Source organism: Papio anubis, chromosome 14, assembly GCF_008728515.1.
Source record: "Papio anubis isolate 15944 chromosome 14, Panubis1.0, whole genome shotgun sequence".
Lineage (NCBI taxonomy): Eukaryota > Metazoa > Chordata > Mammalia > Primates > Cercopithecidae > Papio > Papio anubis.
In genome coordinates, this window is record NC_044989.1 from 37,808,527 (window position 1) to 37,822,003 (window position 13,477).

The following is a 13,477-nucleotide window of genomic DNA, read 5'->3' on the forward strand; positions in this document are numbered from 1 at the left end:
TTGCTAGAGACTTGTGCTCCCACAGTGGGCATCTGATAAGTGAGTTCACATTTCATTGTTGGTGGCTTGCAGATGTGCTAATCCTGGAATTATTCTAAGGGGACTCTATGCCTAATACAAAGCCTCACCCAAAAAGGAACCCATCTCCAAGGGTAGATTTTCTAGCCCTGGGGCAGCTGAGTGTAGAAGAAATTGTTTTGAGCAGTACTGTTTTTCTAGGGTCACACAAGTTCTGCCTATTTCACTTGTAGCAATGCTGGCCACGGGTATAAGGATGACATCCTTTGGAGTTCTAATGCACATTTCCTGGGACTTAAAGATGGGAATTTTCTATGGACACAGTACCTCAAAGGGATTCTTTGGGATTTTCAAGACCCAAAAGTAATGAAAGAATCTTTTCACTACAGATGATCTTTGACTTATGGTGGGGGCTACGTCCTGATAAGCCCATTGTAAGTTAAAAAATATAAGTAGAAAATGTGTTTTCAATTAAGAACCATCCTAAGTTGGGAACCATCTGTATTTTTGTGGGTATTTGTGGTGTAAATGTTGGGGACCACGTACTATGCTGATAATGACCATCTTGTTGAAGTGCCTTCTAGGGTAAGGACTCACCCTGGGAGTGAGTATGAGTTTCCCTGAGGGGTGGACAGTCCAGACATCACCTCTGGGAATAGGCAGGTCCTGGGAAGTCTGGGCTGAGCCTCAGTTTCATGAATCTGGACTTAGAGTTTGAGATAACCTCTGGGGCTATTTGTTTCTACTCAATTGAATTGTTTTTCTTACTTTGTAAGCCAGAACTCCTGGCTCTCTTGGGTTCTAATGACCCAGGAGACTCTTCAATGACATTTGGATTATCCTGTTTCCTGGGGAGCTTTCTTCCTTAATCCTGGGGATACTCAAAGTGTAAGCCAGCCTGGGAAAAGATGGCTTGAAAGAAGTTCCGAGGCTGGAGGATCATGAGGTCAGGAGATCGAGACCATCCTGGCTAACATCATGAAACCCCACCTCTACTAAAAATACAAAAAAAAATAAATAAATAAATAAATAAAATAAATAAAGCCGGGCATGGTGGCAGGTGCCTGTAGTCTCAGCTACTAGGGAGGCTGAGGCAGGAGAATGGCACGAACCCAGGAGGCGCAGGTTGCAGTGAATCGAGATGGCACCACTGCTCTCCAGCCTGGGTGACAAAGTGAGACTCCATCTCAAAAAAAAAAAAAAAAGGTTCCTGGGGCTGGGCACAGTGGCTCATGCCTGTAATCCCAGCACTTTGGGAGGCCAAGGTGGGTGGATCATTTGAGGTCAGGAGTTAGAGACCAGCCTGGCCAATATGGTGAAACCCTGCCTCTACTAAATATAAAAATTAGCCAGGCATGGTGGTGGGCACCTGTAGTCCCAGTCACTCGGGAAGCTGAGGTAGGAGAATCAGTTGAAACCAGGAGGCGGAGGTTGCAATAAGCTATCATGCCACTGCACTCCAGCCTGGGTGACAGAGTGAGACTCCGTCTCAAAGAAAAAGTTCCTTGGGATACTGCTGGTGGAACAGCTGCCCAGTGTGTTCAGCCCAGGGACTGTAATACCAGCTTGCTTCATCTGGAGTTATTCCAGGAGACACTTAGTCCCTCTTCCTTCATCTTCCTAAGTGACTTACCCTGAGCACCTCAACATCAGCCTCACTATTGAGGTGTCCCTACTCTGGCCTTCAGGTCTCTGGGCACTATAGACTGGGCATGAGCTTTCACAAAATGTTGGCTAATTTTATACAAATATCTATCCCGGGAACCACCTGTTCAGTAGTCTGATTCCAGAATCTTTTCTTCTTCCACTGGAGTCTTCTCAGGAGTGGGTCCCAATCTTGCAGACCTAGAAGTGGGCATTTTTTACGCCAACCCCTGTTCCTGGACTGTTTTGAATAGAAGCACTACTAGGATGTGAGCGTATCCTTTGGTTTGCTCATAATATTCTTTTCCTTCCAAGAATGCCCCTTCTCTCTAAAATGATCTCAGCAGACCCTCAAGGTACCTTTTGGGTCCTTCTCTTCCACAAAACTGCCCCAGGTCTCTCCCTCCCCAGAACTCAACTTCCTTTTTTCCCCCCAATGATCCTTTTGGCAATGAATCACATGCATACTTTGTGACATACTCCAATAATCACTTTATGGTGAGCATAATACCCACTTTACTTAGCTTTGCTCATTTTGATGTACGGCAGACATCTCCGAGTGATGAGTCTCTGGAATATTAACTCTATTCTGCACTTAGCTTTGCTCATTCTGATGTATGGCAGACATCTCTGTCTGAGTGATGAGTCTCTGGAATATTAACTCTATTCTGCATGATGGCTTTGGTTTGGGCAGATGTTTTTATCTATCACCCGTGTCGATCTGCTTTCCATGAGGGAAATTTGGCTGACCTTCAGAGGATGGATTACTGACCTCCATTGGGAGCCAATGGAAGTGACATCATTAACGGATTTTTTTTTTTAACAGCAAAAATGGAAGATAATTAAATGCAGCACAGTAGTTGTAAAACAGATTTCATTGTGTTATACATCACTTCATAAAGTAAGCATAGTTCCCATTCTTCCACATGTTTTTTTGCAGCATTTTACCACAGAATAATGACTCCCTAACAACTCAGCTGAAAAATATTTAGATCTACTTGCTCTAAGAATAAGGTCAACATTAAACATTCTCAGATGAAAAGCTTGCTGGATGAAACAGTGCACCATCAGAATAAAGCATGCAATATATTTACAGTCAGATGAAACAAGTATGTCCATAAATCTACCAGAAAGACCATCTCCTTCTTTAGGAAATACATGTATTGCTTAGCCAGTACCAATAAGTTAATGTGGTATGAGTAATTTTGGGTATTCTGGCCTTCCTGAATCTCATACAGCCAAACCAACCAGAAGGTTTCCCCTCTGGGTTGATGGTGGCTTATCATTTGGCATCTGGAAACTTCTCTTATTTTGCTGGATATGGCTCTCTAGTGGGTGGGGACACAGGGCAGCACCCAATAACCCTGATTATATGGCTTACTGACTTGCCTAAGAAAAATAAGTCAATCATTCAGATTAATCTGGGAGGCTAATTCTAAAATCAGATTTTATGAGAATTGCTACATTTGGGGCTATGTTAACCTCATTTCCAAAAGAAAAACTCTTACTGGAGAGAAACCATCATGTTGGCTCATTCTATTGTGTTTATATATTTCACAGTACAATGATTCAGTCTTGCCAGGTTCCGTATTAGGAGGAGGATTAGAACTACATCACTCAGTATTATCTTTTGTCTGTTCTAAAATATTTATCAAGTTAATTTATAGACTTACAGATTTTTTCCATTCCAGGACTTCATTTGCAGGGAGCCTTCAGAAAAAAACAGGTCACTTGCAGTAATATAGGACTAAACTGTGATTCTGGAGACCCGGGTTTCTCTTTGCTGTTCAACCAGTGTAGTCTTGTGTGTGTGCTGTTAAGTGATTTCTGGCTCACTGAAATGTGCTAATGACTTCATATTTGTGAAGCGCTAAGTATCCTGATATTTTGCTCTTTTCAGGCAGAAAATTTCAGGCAGAAATAATATAGCTTGTCTTTTGCTAGATCTCACTAGGGGGAAAAAAATCGCTCACAAGAGCCTTGCCTACCTCAACAAGAAGGGTCTCTACTTACACAAATGGCTTGGTTTCTTTTCTGGTTATTGGGTCACAGGTGGCTCGCCATTTGCTTTGAGTTTGCAAATAAAGTACATCTTGGGTTTCCTTATCTTTAAACAAGTAAAGATAAATTTGGTTAAAGTGGGAGAAGGTTCACAGGATGAGAACATCACTTCAGCTCATAGCAGGTGTAGGTCTAAAGTGCCTCTTTGCAGGAAAGCAAGCCACCACCAGCTGTCCACCTGCTCTCTGGGGAAGGGACCAGGCATTGGAAAGGCTGCCTTGGGAGAAGTGAATCATTTATAAGCCGGATGTAGCTTTGTTTCCTCTTTCTAATATGGACATATTTATTGCCATCTCAATTACACCTAATTCAATTAATGGAAGAAAATGTACATGAAAGGACTCCCAGAAACTAAAATGGCTAACTATAGGCAGGATGCGTGATTATTTAGACTCTATCAAACCAACCCAGTACTGGCAGGGCTGTTCTCTCCCCAGTACTTACCAGAGAGGGAGCAGAGATAATGCGCAGCCACATTCCTCCCCATTTCATGAAATAGTTTCATCTTTACCTTGAGGTCACGCTACAGATGAAGAGTAAAATGAAAGACTGAATATGATCAGTACTAATTAAAATGGGGGGAGGTATTGAAAGAGTCTAAAATTGGCTACAAATAATGAGATACATTGGACTCTTCCTCATTAACAAGATTTAAAATAAGCTGGGAAATTTCTATTTGGAACTATGAACTGTGATGGGTGTGGTCCAACAGAAAAAGAACACTGGAGAGTCATGGATAATGAAATACAACTGGGAAGTTAAGGAAAGCATGCAATGCCCTAGGACAAGCTTGTCGAACCTGTGGCCTACATGAAGCCCAACACAAATTTTTAAACTTTCTTAAAACAGTCTGAGTTTTTTTTTTTTTTTTTTTTTGCAATTTTCTATTTTTATTTTTTTTAAGCTCATCAACTATGGTCAGTGTTAGTGTATTTTACATGTAGCCCAAGAAAATTCTTCCAGTGTGGTCCAGGGAAGCAGGACACCCCTGCCTAGGGGAATTTGTTTCGTCTACTTGGTTAGTTGTCCTAATTGCATTTCACCTGCAGTCCAAAGGTTATTTTAGATGACAGAATTGCAAGAACCCCAAACCCAAAGAAAGAATCGTTGAAGTGGTTGGGAGAGGAGGTCATTTCTGAGATACATTTCAAGGAGAACTACCAGTTTGAGAGAAGGAGCTGGTAGTTATTGTGTGCAAGTGTTTTTCTTTGATGGGGAAGGAGTGGTTGGCAAAGATCTGTGTATACATTTCCTGCTCCTGTTTCCTTAACCACCATCCTCAGGGCATCTCTGGCACCTTGGGATGGGGTAAGTGCTCTCTACTGCCCTCACTTTAGCTGCCTTCATTTGTCTATATGGCACTTTCTGCATGAACAGACATTTGCCTTACAGGGATGAAACTGGACTTGCAAGAGTTTGCTGTAGAAGGGTTCAAGTCAGGAAGATGCTCAGAAATGAGCACTCAGAGGGTGGCATCAGTGTTGACTTAAAATTAAAAAAAAAAAAATCTGACCTCACATGTTCATCTTTCCTAAAGTAGAGAGGCTGTTTCTAGCCTCTCAAACCATAAGGAAGTAATCAAAATTAGAGCAGATGGAAAGCATCTCTTACCTTAAAGCCTCACGTACATTTCAGAGAAGCAACTTCTCTAGCTAGACTTATTCTTTTATGGTCTTGTTTATTACTATAAACAAGCAAGTTGACTTTATCATTTACTCTTTATTGTGTTGTTTGAAGTACCTATGTAATGCAAGTATGTACTGTACTAAAATACCTATATTTCCAAAAACATCATGTGGGGTAGCCCACAGTCTCTGCAGAAGCATCATGAGTAACCTGCGCCTTTATACTTTACAATTCGTTATTGGTTGCTGTTAAAGGTATGATAACAGATGAAAAAAAAAACTAAGTATGAATATACTTTTCCAAACACACACATACACAGCTTACAGTGGAATCCCAATGGAAACAAGTCAAGTGACATCTGATGTAGGATCTATAAAATGTAGACTCTGCAATAAAAAGCCAAAGGCACGTAAAAATATATTTTAACTTTAAAAATAACTTAGTTACAGTAATACTTTGCCTGTGTCTTACCAACATGTAGCTGACAGTCAAAATTTTGCAATATAGATATAGAGGGATATATAAGAACTACAAGAAAATCCCCAAAACCCATAAGTTCAAATGTGAAAACAGAAAAATTTTAACACTGGAGAATTCGCTATGGTGAGCCCAAGCAATATAGAAAAGAGTCTACAAAAAGGCTTAGGTGTTAAATAAATTTTGACTTCCTCTTGCTCAGAAAATGTCGGAGTGCTGTAAAGTTCCATAAAGTTCCTCAGTGTGACTCGCTCAGCCCTTCATAGCTAGTGCCAATCCTGGCCAACCCAGATTTCTTGTGTGTCTGCAAACAATGTGTGAGCCGAACATCACCAATGCCTGCTGAAAATGGGCTCTGACTCACTTCCTCTTTTTGCCAAGATAGGTTTTGCTTTGTTGTTTTTTCCTAAATTGTTTTTGCAAGGAGGGCATACCAGGTAAAAAAATACTTTGTAAGAATATTATTTTAGAAAACCCATCACAAAATTGCAAATACAGCTCCGGAAGCCCTTCTCTTCAACTGTGGTTAGTTTAGTTTAGTTTTTGTACCTTTTACCCCAAAGGAAAAAAAGTTGGCATCCTGTTACTTATTTTTATCCATGACATTCAGCACCTCATCCAAAAGTGAGGGCCCAAGATCAAGCTGCAGGGAGAGGAGGGAACCTGTAAGGTCAGAGAGGGACTCCTCTGACTTAGTCTTTCCCTTGATGAGCTCGCATGGGGCAGGATGGTCAAACATGTCCTCAGCTGGCCAGTCGGGGTACTGTTCGGACAGGCTGGAGGAGTGGCTGTCCCTGCCCTGGCTGGACTGAGATGCAGAACCGCTGGAGCCCCACGAGGTGTCTCCCTGGTGGACTGTCCCATTCTCCAACAGACTGCTTTTCTCCTGAGCTTTTTCCTCCATGACAGGCTCGCAGCTAAGCCTGGGCAGCTTTGCTGGCCCAAAGGACTCCTGTTTGGAATTAAATGTCACCGGTGACAATAAGGGCAGCATGAGAGCTTGGGACCCTCCAATGGTCGGGAGGGAGATGGCATTTTTGAGCACCGGGGAGGGTGTTTCTGTGAACACAGAGTCCGAGGTGCTGTTGGCCCGGAAGAACTCGTTATGCCCAGGGAACTGGCCCAGGTGTGCTTTCTCCTGGTTTCCAGGTAAAAGCTCGTAGTTCCCTTGAAGAAAGGAAATATCTCCAAAGACATCGTGCTGGCCCTCTTTGCCGATGTGGATGGTGTGGCGAAAGTCTCCAAGTGGGGGACTGATCATGTCGGGAGACAGAATGTCCCTCAGTTTAAATTTCTTTCCTTTCTTGTTATTGGCCGCTTTCAGGTAAATTGGGGTCTTGGCTGGCATTTTGGAATTTGAGAATGTCTATTTTGCAAGTGGAAAAAAGGGCCACTTTCTTCACAGATGGTATATGTTTCTGAATAATCCTTTTTGATAGGAACTGTCACATCATTTTTTCAAGTGGCTTCAGAAGTGGCTTTGAAATGAGATGGGGTCAGAGAACCTTCCTGAGGTTACGGCCAAGTGAGGCTTGCTAGAGAGCCAGTTACATCATCCAGTCTTGACCACAACCAGGAGAAACCTGGAGAAGAAACCAAAGCAGGTTATAATCTAAAGAGTCATTTGGGTGCCCTAGGGCCTCCCTTTTCACAAGAGCCTGTAAATAATGGCAGGGCCAGTTCCAACTAATGCAAACTTATTGTTTCCCTCCAGTAAGTGGATAAAAATTTTCATCTTAATCTGAAAGAGAAAACAAAACAGGAAAGAGAAAGACCTAAAAACCCCAAATCTGTGACACCAGTACTTTTTAGACATAGCCATGAACACATCTTCTGGACATGTCTACAGTTGTAGTCATTTTCCTCTATTCTAAGAATTGCTGTAAGCATAGGATCAGTGATTTCAGCTCCTTAAATACAACTGGACTTGTTTTAAAATACATTTTCCTTTTGCTTTGATGTGCATACTAGCAAGACTAATGATATTTCATTGAGTTCCATACGTACATAAGTTAATGCAATAAAATGAATAGTCCTACAAGGAAAGGTGCTGGAATTATTTAATAATTGACAATAACTTATATGCTACTGTCCTATAAAATATTAGTGGAATACATTCTTACAGATAAGAAAATGGAGATTCAGGATAGGCCCTTCCCCCAGAAAGTTACCTTTTCTCAATAACATATAGCCAATAAACAAGAGAGCTAGAGTTGGAATCGGGTTGTGGCAAAGTATTGGGCTGTCGAAGATATCAGGATTTGAAGGCATTCTGAGGTGGGAGGAGATGAACAAAACTGCTTCACCTCAAAGAGACAACATTGTGATTTTCTATTACAGGCTGGGCCTTCACTTGGGAACACCTCTGAAACATTACTGATAAGGCTATATCCTCCCTGCAGTAGGCAGAATTCGAGGGGAGCCCCCATGATCTGCCTCCTGGTGTTAATGACTTTGTAAGTAGAACCTATGACTGGCTTCTAACCAAGGGAATATGGCAAAGGTGACAGGTCACTCCCTGATTAGGTTACATTATAGGAGATTCCATCTGAGCTGACAAGGGAGAAGACTTGCTGGCTGTGGGGAGGTGAGCAGTTACACTGTGTGAGGGCCTATGGAAATGAAATCTGCCAACAATGTTGGGGAGCTTGGAAGTGGATCTTTTCCCCAGTTGAGCCTCTGATGAGACCATCACCCTGGCTCACACTGAATCACAACTCAGTGAGATGCTGGAACTCAGCCCCACCCAGATTCCTGACCCACAGAACCTGTGAGATGGTAAATGTTGTAAGCCCTCAAGTTTGTGGTCATTTGTTACCAGTGTAGAAAGCTAACACATCCTCCCTGCACATACTATATGGTAAGATTAGGAGGGCATGAGCTATAAGAAGGCATTGGGGATGTAATGTCCTCTTTTGCCGATGAGATGCTCTTATCTTTAGAAAATAATCCTCCACCTCTGATGCTGACATAGAGAAGCTAAACCCTTCCCCACTGCAGGAACTCCCCAGATGACTCTACCATGACCTCTTCCCTCAGGAGCTCCTCCCTCTGGCCGCAGAGCCTGCAGATAAATACTCCAAGGGCTGGGTGGGTTAGCTGGTGTTTTGAAGGGAGCCACATTTGCTCTGTAGCAGCTGGAGGCTGTCTGCATCTGCCCCATATTTCTTTCCTTTCAGCAAGAGTTTTAAATTCATTTACCAGTGGCAGGTGACAAGAACTGTGCTCCACCACCCACTGGCTCAGTAACAGCTAACTCAGTTTGGGAAGCAGCTAGCTCAGCGTGTCAGCATGCTGGCCAGCAACCCAGGCCTGAGAAGCCTGAGAACAATGCACGGGAGACAGCCAGCCCCACTCTGGCTTTGGGTGTGGGGAGGAGGCAGAGGAAGTACCAGGAGGTTTGCACTCATGCAGAGTGGGCTGACCATGGAGCTGCCAACAATGACATGATCGTGGGTCCTGACACTCGCTCTCATAGTTTTAGCTCTAATTTGGGTCTTGTTGTGGTAACAAAAGTTAAAGCTCACGTTCTTCCTGTTAAAATCTCAGAACTTCCTTCCTGTATGAGTATACAATGCCTAGTCCTGGCCTAGGACCCCTGCTGTTCAGAGGTAGCCTTCCTGCCCTCTGGGCACACTGTGGCTGACTGCCTGCAGGAGCAGCTGGGTGGCCTGAGGAACAGCTGCCCACAGGAGTGGTGTTCTCAGCACACATGGCCAGGAAGGCAGCTGCCAGGGAAAGATACAGTTTGTCCACCACAACTCAAGGGCATGCCAGGACTGCCTGGGGTCAGCCGATGGAGGCAGGGTTATGCAAGGCCAGGTCCCAGGGTAGGGTGTTCCAATTATTTAAAAAAAAAAAATTGATCACTTAAGGCCTGGAGTTTGAGGTCAGCCTGGGCAATGTAGCAAGACCCTGTGTCTATGAAAAAAAGTAGCTGGGCATGGGGGCACCCGCCAGTAGTCCCAGCTACTCAGGAGGCTGAAGCAGGAGGATTGCCTGAGCCCAGGGGGTTGAAACCAGCCTGGGAAACATAATGAGACCTCATCTCAACAAAAACTTTCTTAAAAAATTAGCTGAGCATGGTAACACACACACCTGTAGTGTTAGCTACTTGGGAGGCTGAGGTGGGAGGGCTGGGTGAGCTCAAGAATTCAAGGCTGTGGAGAGCTATGATTGTACCACTGCACTACAGCCTAGCAAGGCCCTGTCTCAAAAAAAAAAAAAAAAAAAAAAAAAAAAAAAAAATCCCATGAAAATGTAGCCGGAGTCCCTGCCACTCTGACTGGATCATTCACATCCACCCTCTAAGGATTTGGGACAGTGAGGAGGAAGAGCAAAGGGGGAGGAAATGCATGCTGTTCTCTGAGGGTGCAGGGGAGGAGGGCTCAGTCTGCAGGCTTCCTGGCTGGGCACCTACCAGGGAGCACGATGCTGGTCAAGTCCCAGCCTTTGGTCAGTCCTTGCCCAGCCACAGGCACTAGCACCAAGGGCCTCAACCAGAGGCTCGCGCGTCTTGAAGCTGGGCTTCATGTCAGTGGCATGGAGGCAAAGGTTGGAGGGAAGCAGCAAAAAATAAAAAGGTAAGAAAAGGGTTGGTGGGGAGGCTACCTAAGCTGTAGTGAGATTCTGGTGAGTGGGAGATACTAGAGAAGATGCCTTCAGAGGCATTTTGCTTTCTTTCTACAAATATTTACATCATATTTACTGCATGATGGGGCATAGGCTTCTAAGACTGTAGAAAAAATAATTTGAACTGAATTTCTACTATGTGCCAATCCTAAGAGCTCCCAAACACTTTGAAAGTTAAAACAAAGTTTTGGGCAAAATGTCAGTTTTACAACTCTAGGTATGTTGACGTTTGTGCTGCTGGGAGAGTATCTGGCAGCTCTGATCTAGTCCCCCTATCGCATCTGTTCTCTTTTCTCCCCAGCTCAGGGGCAAACATGCCTGATCCCAGCAGAGGCAATCCAATGCTGATAATCCAATGCCCATAATTTCTTGAACTGACCACTTCCTCCTCTCCTTTCTGAACATTCTGGGCTAAGTCCATGCAACTTGATCAGTTTTCCCTTCTGCTTCCTGGGTTCACTGCTCTTTCAGAATCTTTGCCAATTACTTATGCAGAAACCTAATGGAATAGTTTCTTCCCTGGCAAGAAGTGGCTGCTCCTGGAGAGGGTATGAGCATCTCCTGGGTACCAGCAGCACTTAATACAAGTCAGTATTTGTTGAGGACTTCTCTATGTACCGAGCATTGTTCCAACCCCTGACATGGACTAGCTGAGGAAACCATGAAGCTGTTACTGTTACTATCCCCATTTTACAAATGGATCACTACGGAAGAACTGATGTCTGGCCACTGCCGAGGCTGCATGGCTACCAAGCACAAAGCCACATGTCTGGGCTCTGAGCTTTGAGGTCTTGACGTGACATTTAATGAGTACCCTCCTGGGAATTCTGTCTGCTCCCAAATTACGAAAGGGGTGCATTCCAAAGCCTGTTTAAAACAAACACAAATGTGTGGCAATGTGCTGGGCTGATGAGGATGGGAAACAGGCCCTGCATACACTGACAGTTGAAGTACGAACAGGTCCAAACTCAGTAGAGGCAGTGGGGCAATATCTATCAAAACTGCAAATCATATGCCCTCTGACGTCAGACGGCACTTACAGGGATTTACCCAACTCAACTTGTTACATCATATGTAAGAAATAACAAGGCTGTTCAAACCAGCACAGTTTATAACAGTCAAGAGTTGGAAACAACCTAATTGTCCACCTATAGAGGACTGGTTCAATTAAGTGCATCCATACAAATAAATACTATTCAGATCTAACAAAGAATGAAGAAGCGCTTAATATGCTCATCCGAGAAGAGCTCAAAGATGTACATCATCAAAGGAAAAAAAAAGAGGGGCAAATGCGTCTATTTATATTTGTACTGGCTTATCTACAAAGTATTTCTGGAAACACACAATCATAGTGACTGCCCACAGAGAGGCGAAGTAGATGGAGGGGGAACAGGGTGGCAAATACATTTTTCACTATCCTTTTATGATTTTGGATTTTCAAATCATGTGAATGAATTGGCTATTTTTTTAAAAATCACAAATGTGTATGCAGGGCTCAGATTAGGCTTTCTTGGAGAGCCAATTTTATACATGGCTGTTAGGTCCTGAAAAGCCTACTAGGAGTTACTGATCATAACACAAACATCAGGAAAATGTGTCCAAAAGCATCTGCAATGGCAGTGTGTGGGTATATGAAGACTTCACAAAAGGCCTGAGCCATGTCTCCCCTGAGCTTGGCTATGGGACAGATCACTTCTTCCTTCTGTGATCAGGCTTTCACCAAAGAGGCAGCACGGATCTGTACTTTGTAAAAGGGAAGAGATCTCAGAAGAGAAACATTTGTAGTCAGAAGGGAAAGTGAGAAAATCCAACAGGTGGGAGAGGATGCAGGAGAAGCTGCAGGCCAGGGCACGTGCGAGGAGGGAAGTGCAGGCAGGTGCAATTGCCTGGGCCCATGAGGACAGCTGCTTGTGCAAGGGTGACTAGTGACACACAGATAACCTTTGATGATGGAATGGGCCTAAATGCCATGACATGAAATCCTATCCCTCCTCTTTTATTTATTTATTTATTTTTGAGACAGAGTCTCTATCGCCTAGGCTGGAGTGCAGTGGCGCAATCTTGGCTCACTGCAAGCTCTGCGTCCCAGGTTCACGCCATTCTCCTGCCTCAGCCTTCCGAGTAGCTGGGACTACAGGCGCCCGCCACCACGTCCAACTAATTTTTTATATCTTTTAGTAGAGACGGGGTTTCACTGTGTTAGCCAGGATGGTCTCAATCTCCTGACCTTGTGATCCACCCACCTCAGCCTCCCAAAGTGCTGGGATTACAGGTGTGAGCCACCATGCCCGGCCTCCCTCCTCATCATTTTAAGAAGACACCTGAGTTCCAAGAGACAGCTGGTGGATGACCAACACATCAGAACAGTCAGCATGAGTCAGGGGAACCCCAGGGCTCTGCCTTCTGCCCAGAAGGAAGGACCTGCTTGGAGGAAGGGATGTTGGGAAAAGAGAAAAGGAAGAGCTAAACAGGAAGGGCTTACAGGCCGGAAGAGAATTACCAGACTACAACTAGGGAGCGGGTCCTCCTGGGTGTTCCACAACCCAGATGAGAGAATTTTAGCTTTCTGTCTCAGTTAAAACTCTAACACCAGCACTAACCTGTGGGTACTGAGCCATCTGAGGGTGCTGGGCGCACTCACTTGTGTCTGTCTGTCCTCGTCTTGAACCCCTTTCCTGCAACCAAGGGTCAAGTCACTTGGTCATCCAGGCTGGAGTGCAGTGGCACGATCACAGCTCACTGCAGTGCCGAACCCCTGGGCTCAAGCCATCCTCCTGCCCCAGCATCCTAAGTAGCTGAGACTACAGGTGCACAACACCATTCCCAGCTAATTAAAAAAAATTTTTTTTTAGAACAGGGTCTTGCCATGTTGCCCAGGCTGGTCTTGAACTCCTGGCCTCAAGTGATCCTCCTGCCTCAGCCTTCCGAGTAGCTAGGATTACAGATGGGATCACCTTGCCTGACTCTCTAGTTTTCTTGCATTTCTCTACACCCACTCTCTTACCTAAATCTTAAAAGA

General features: G+C 44.3%; 1 protein-coding gene across 2 annotated transcripts in view; it reads right to left on the reverse strand.

The window, feature by feature from the left end:
• Positions 1-2,518: 2,518 nt before the first annotated feature.
• The window catches only part of CDC42EP3 (CDC42 effector protein 3), a 31,111-nt gene continuing 20,152 nt past the window's right edge, over positions 2,519-13,477 (reverse strand). For both annotated transcript variants that reach the window (XM_003908514.5, XM_003908513.5), the window contains exon 2: positions 2,519-7,409. In XM_003908514.5, the coding sequence (XP_003908563.1) occupies positions 6,410-7,174 (765 nt within the window). In that variant the 5' untranslated portion in view covers positions 7,175-7,409 and the 3' untranslated portion in view covers positions 2,519-6,409. The remainder of the gene's footprint in view (positions 7,410-13,477) is intronic.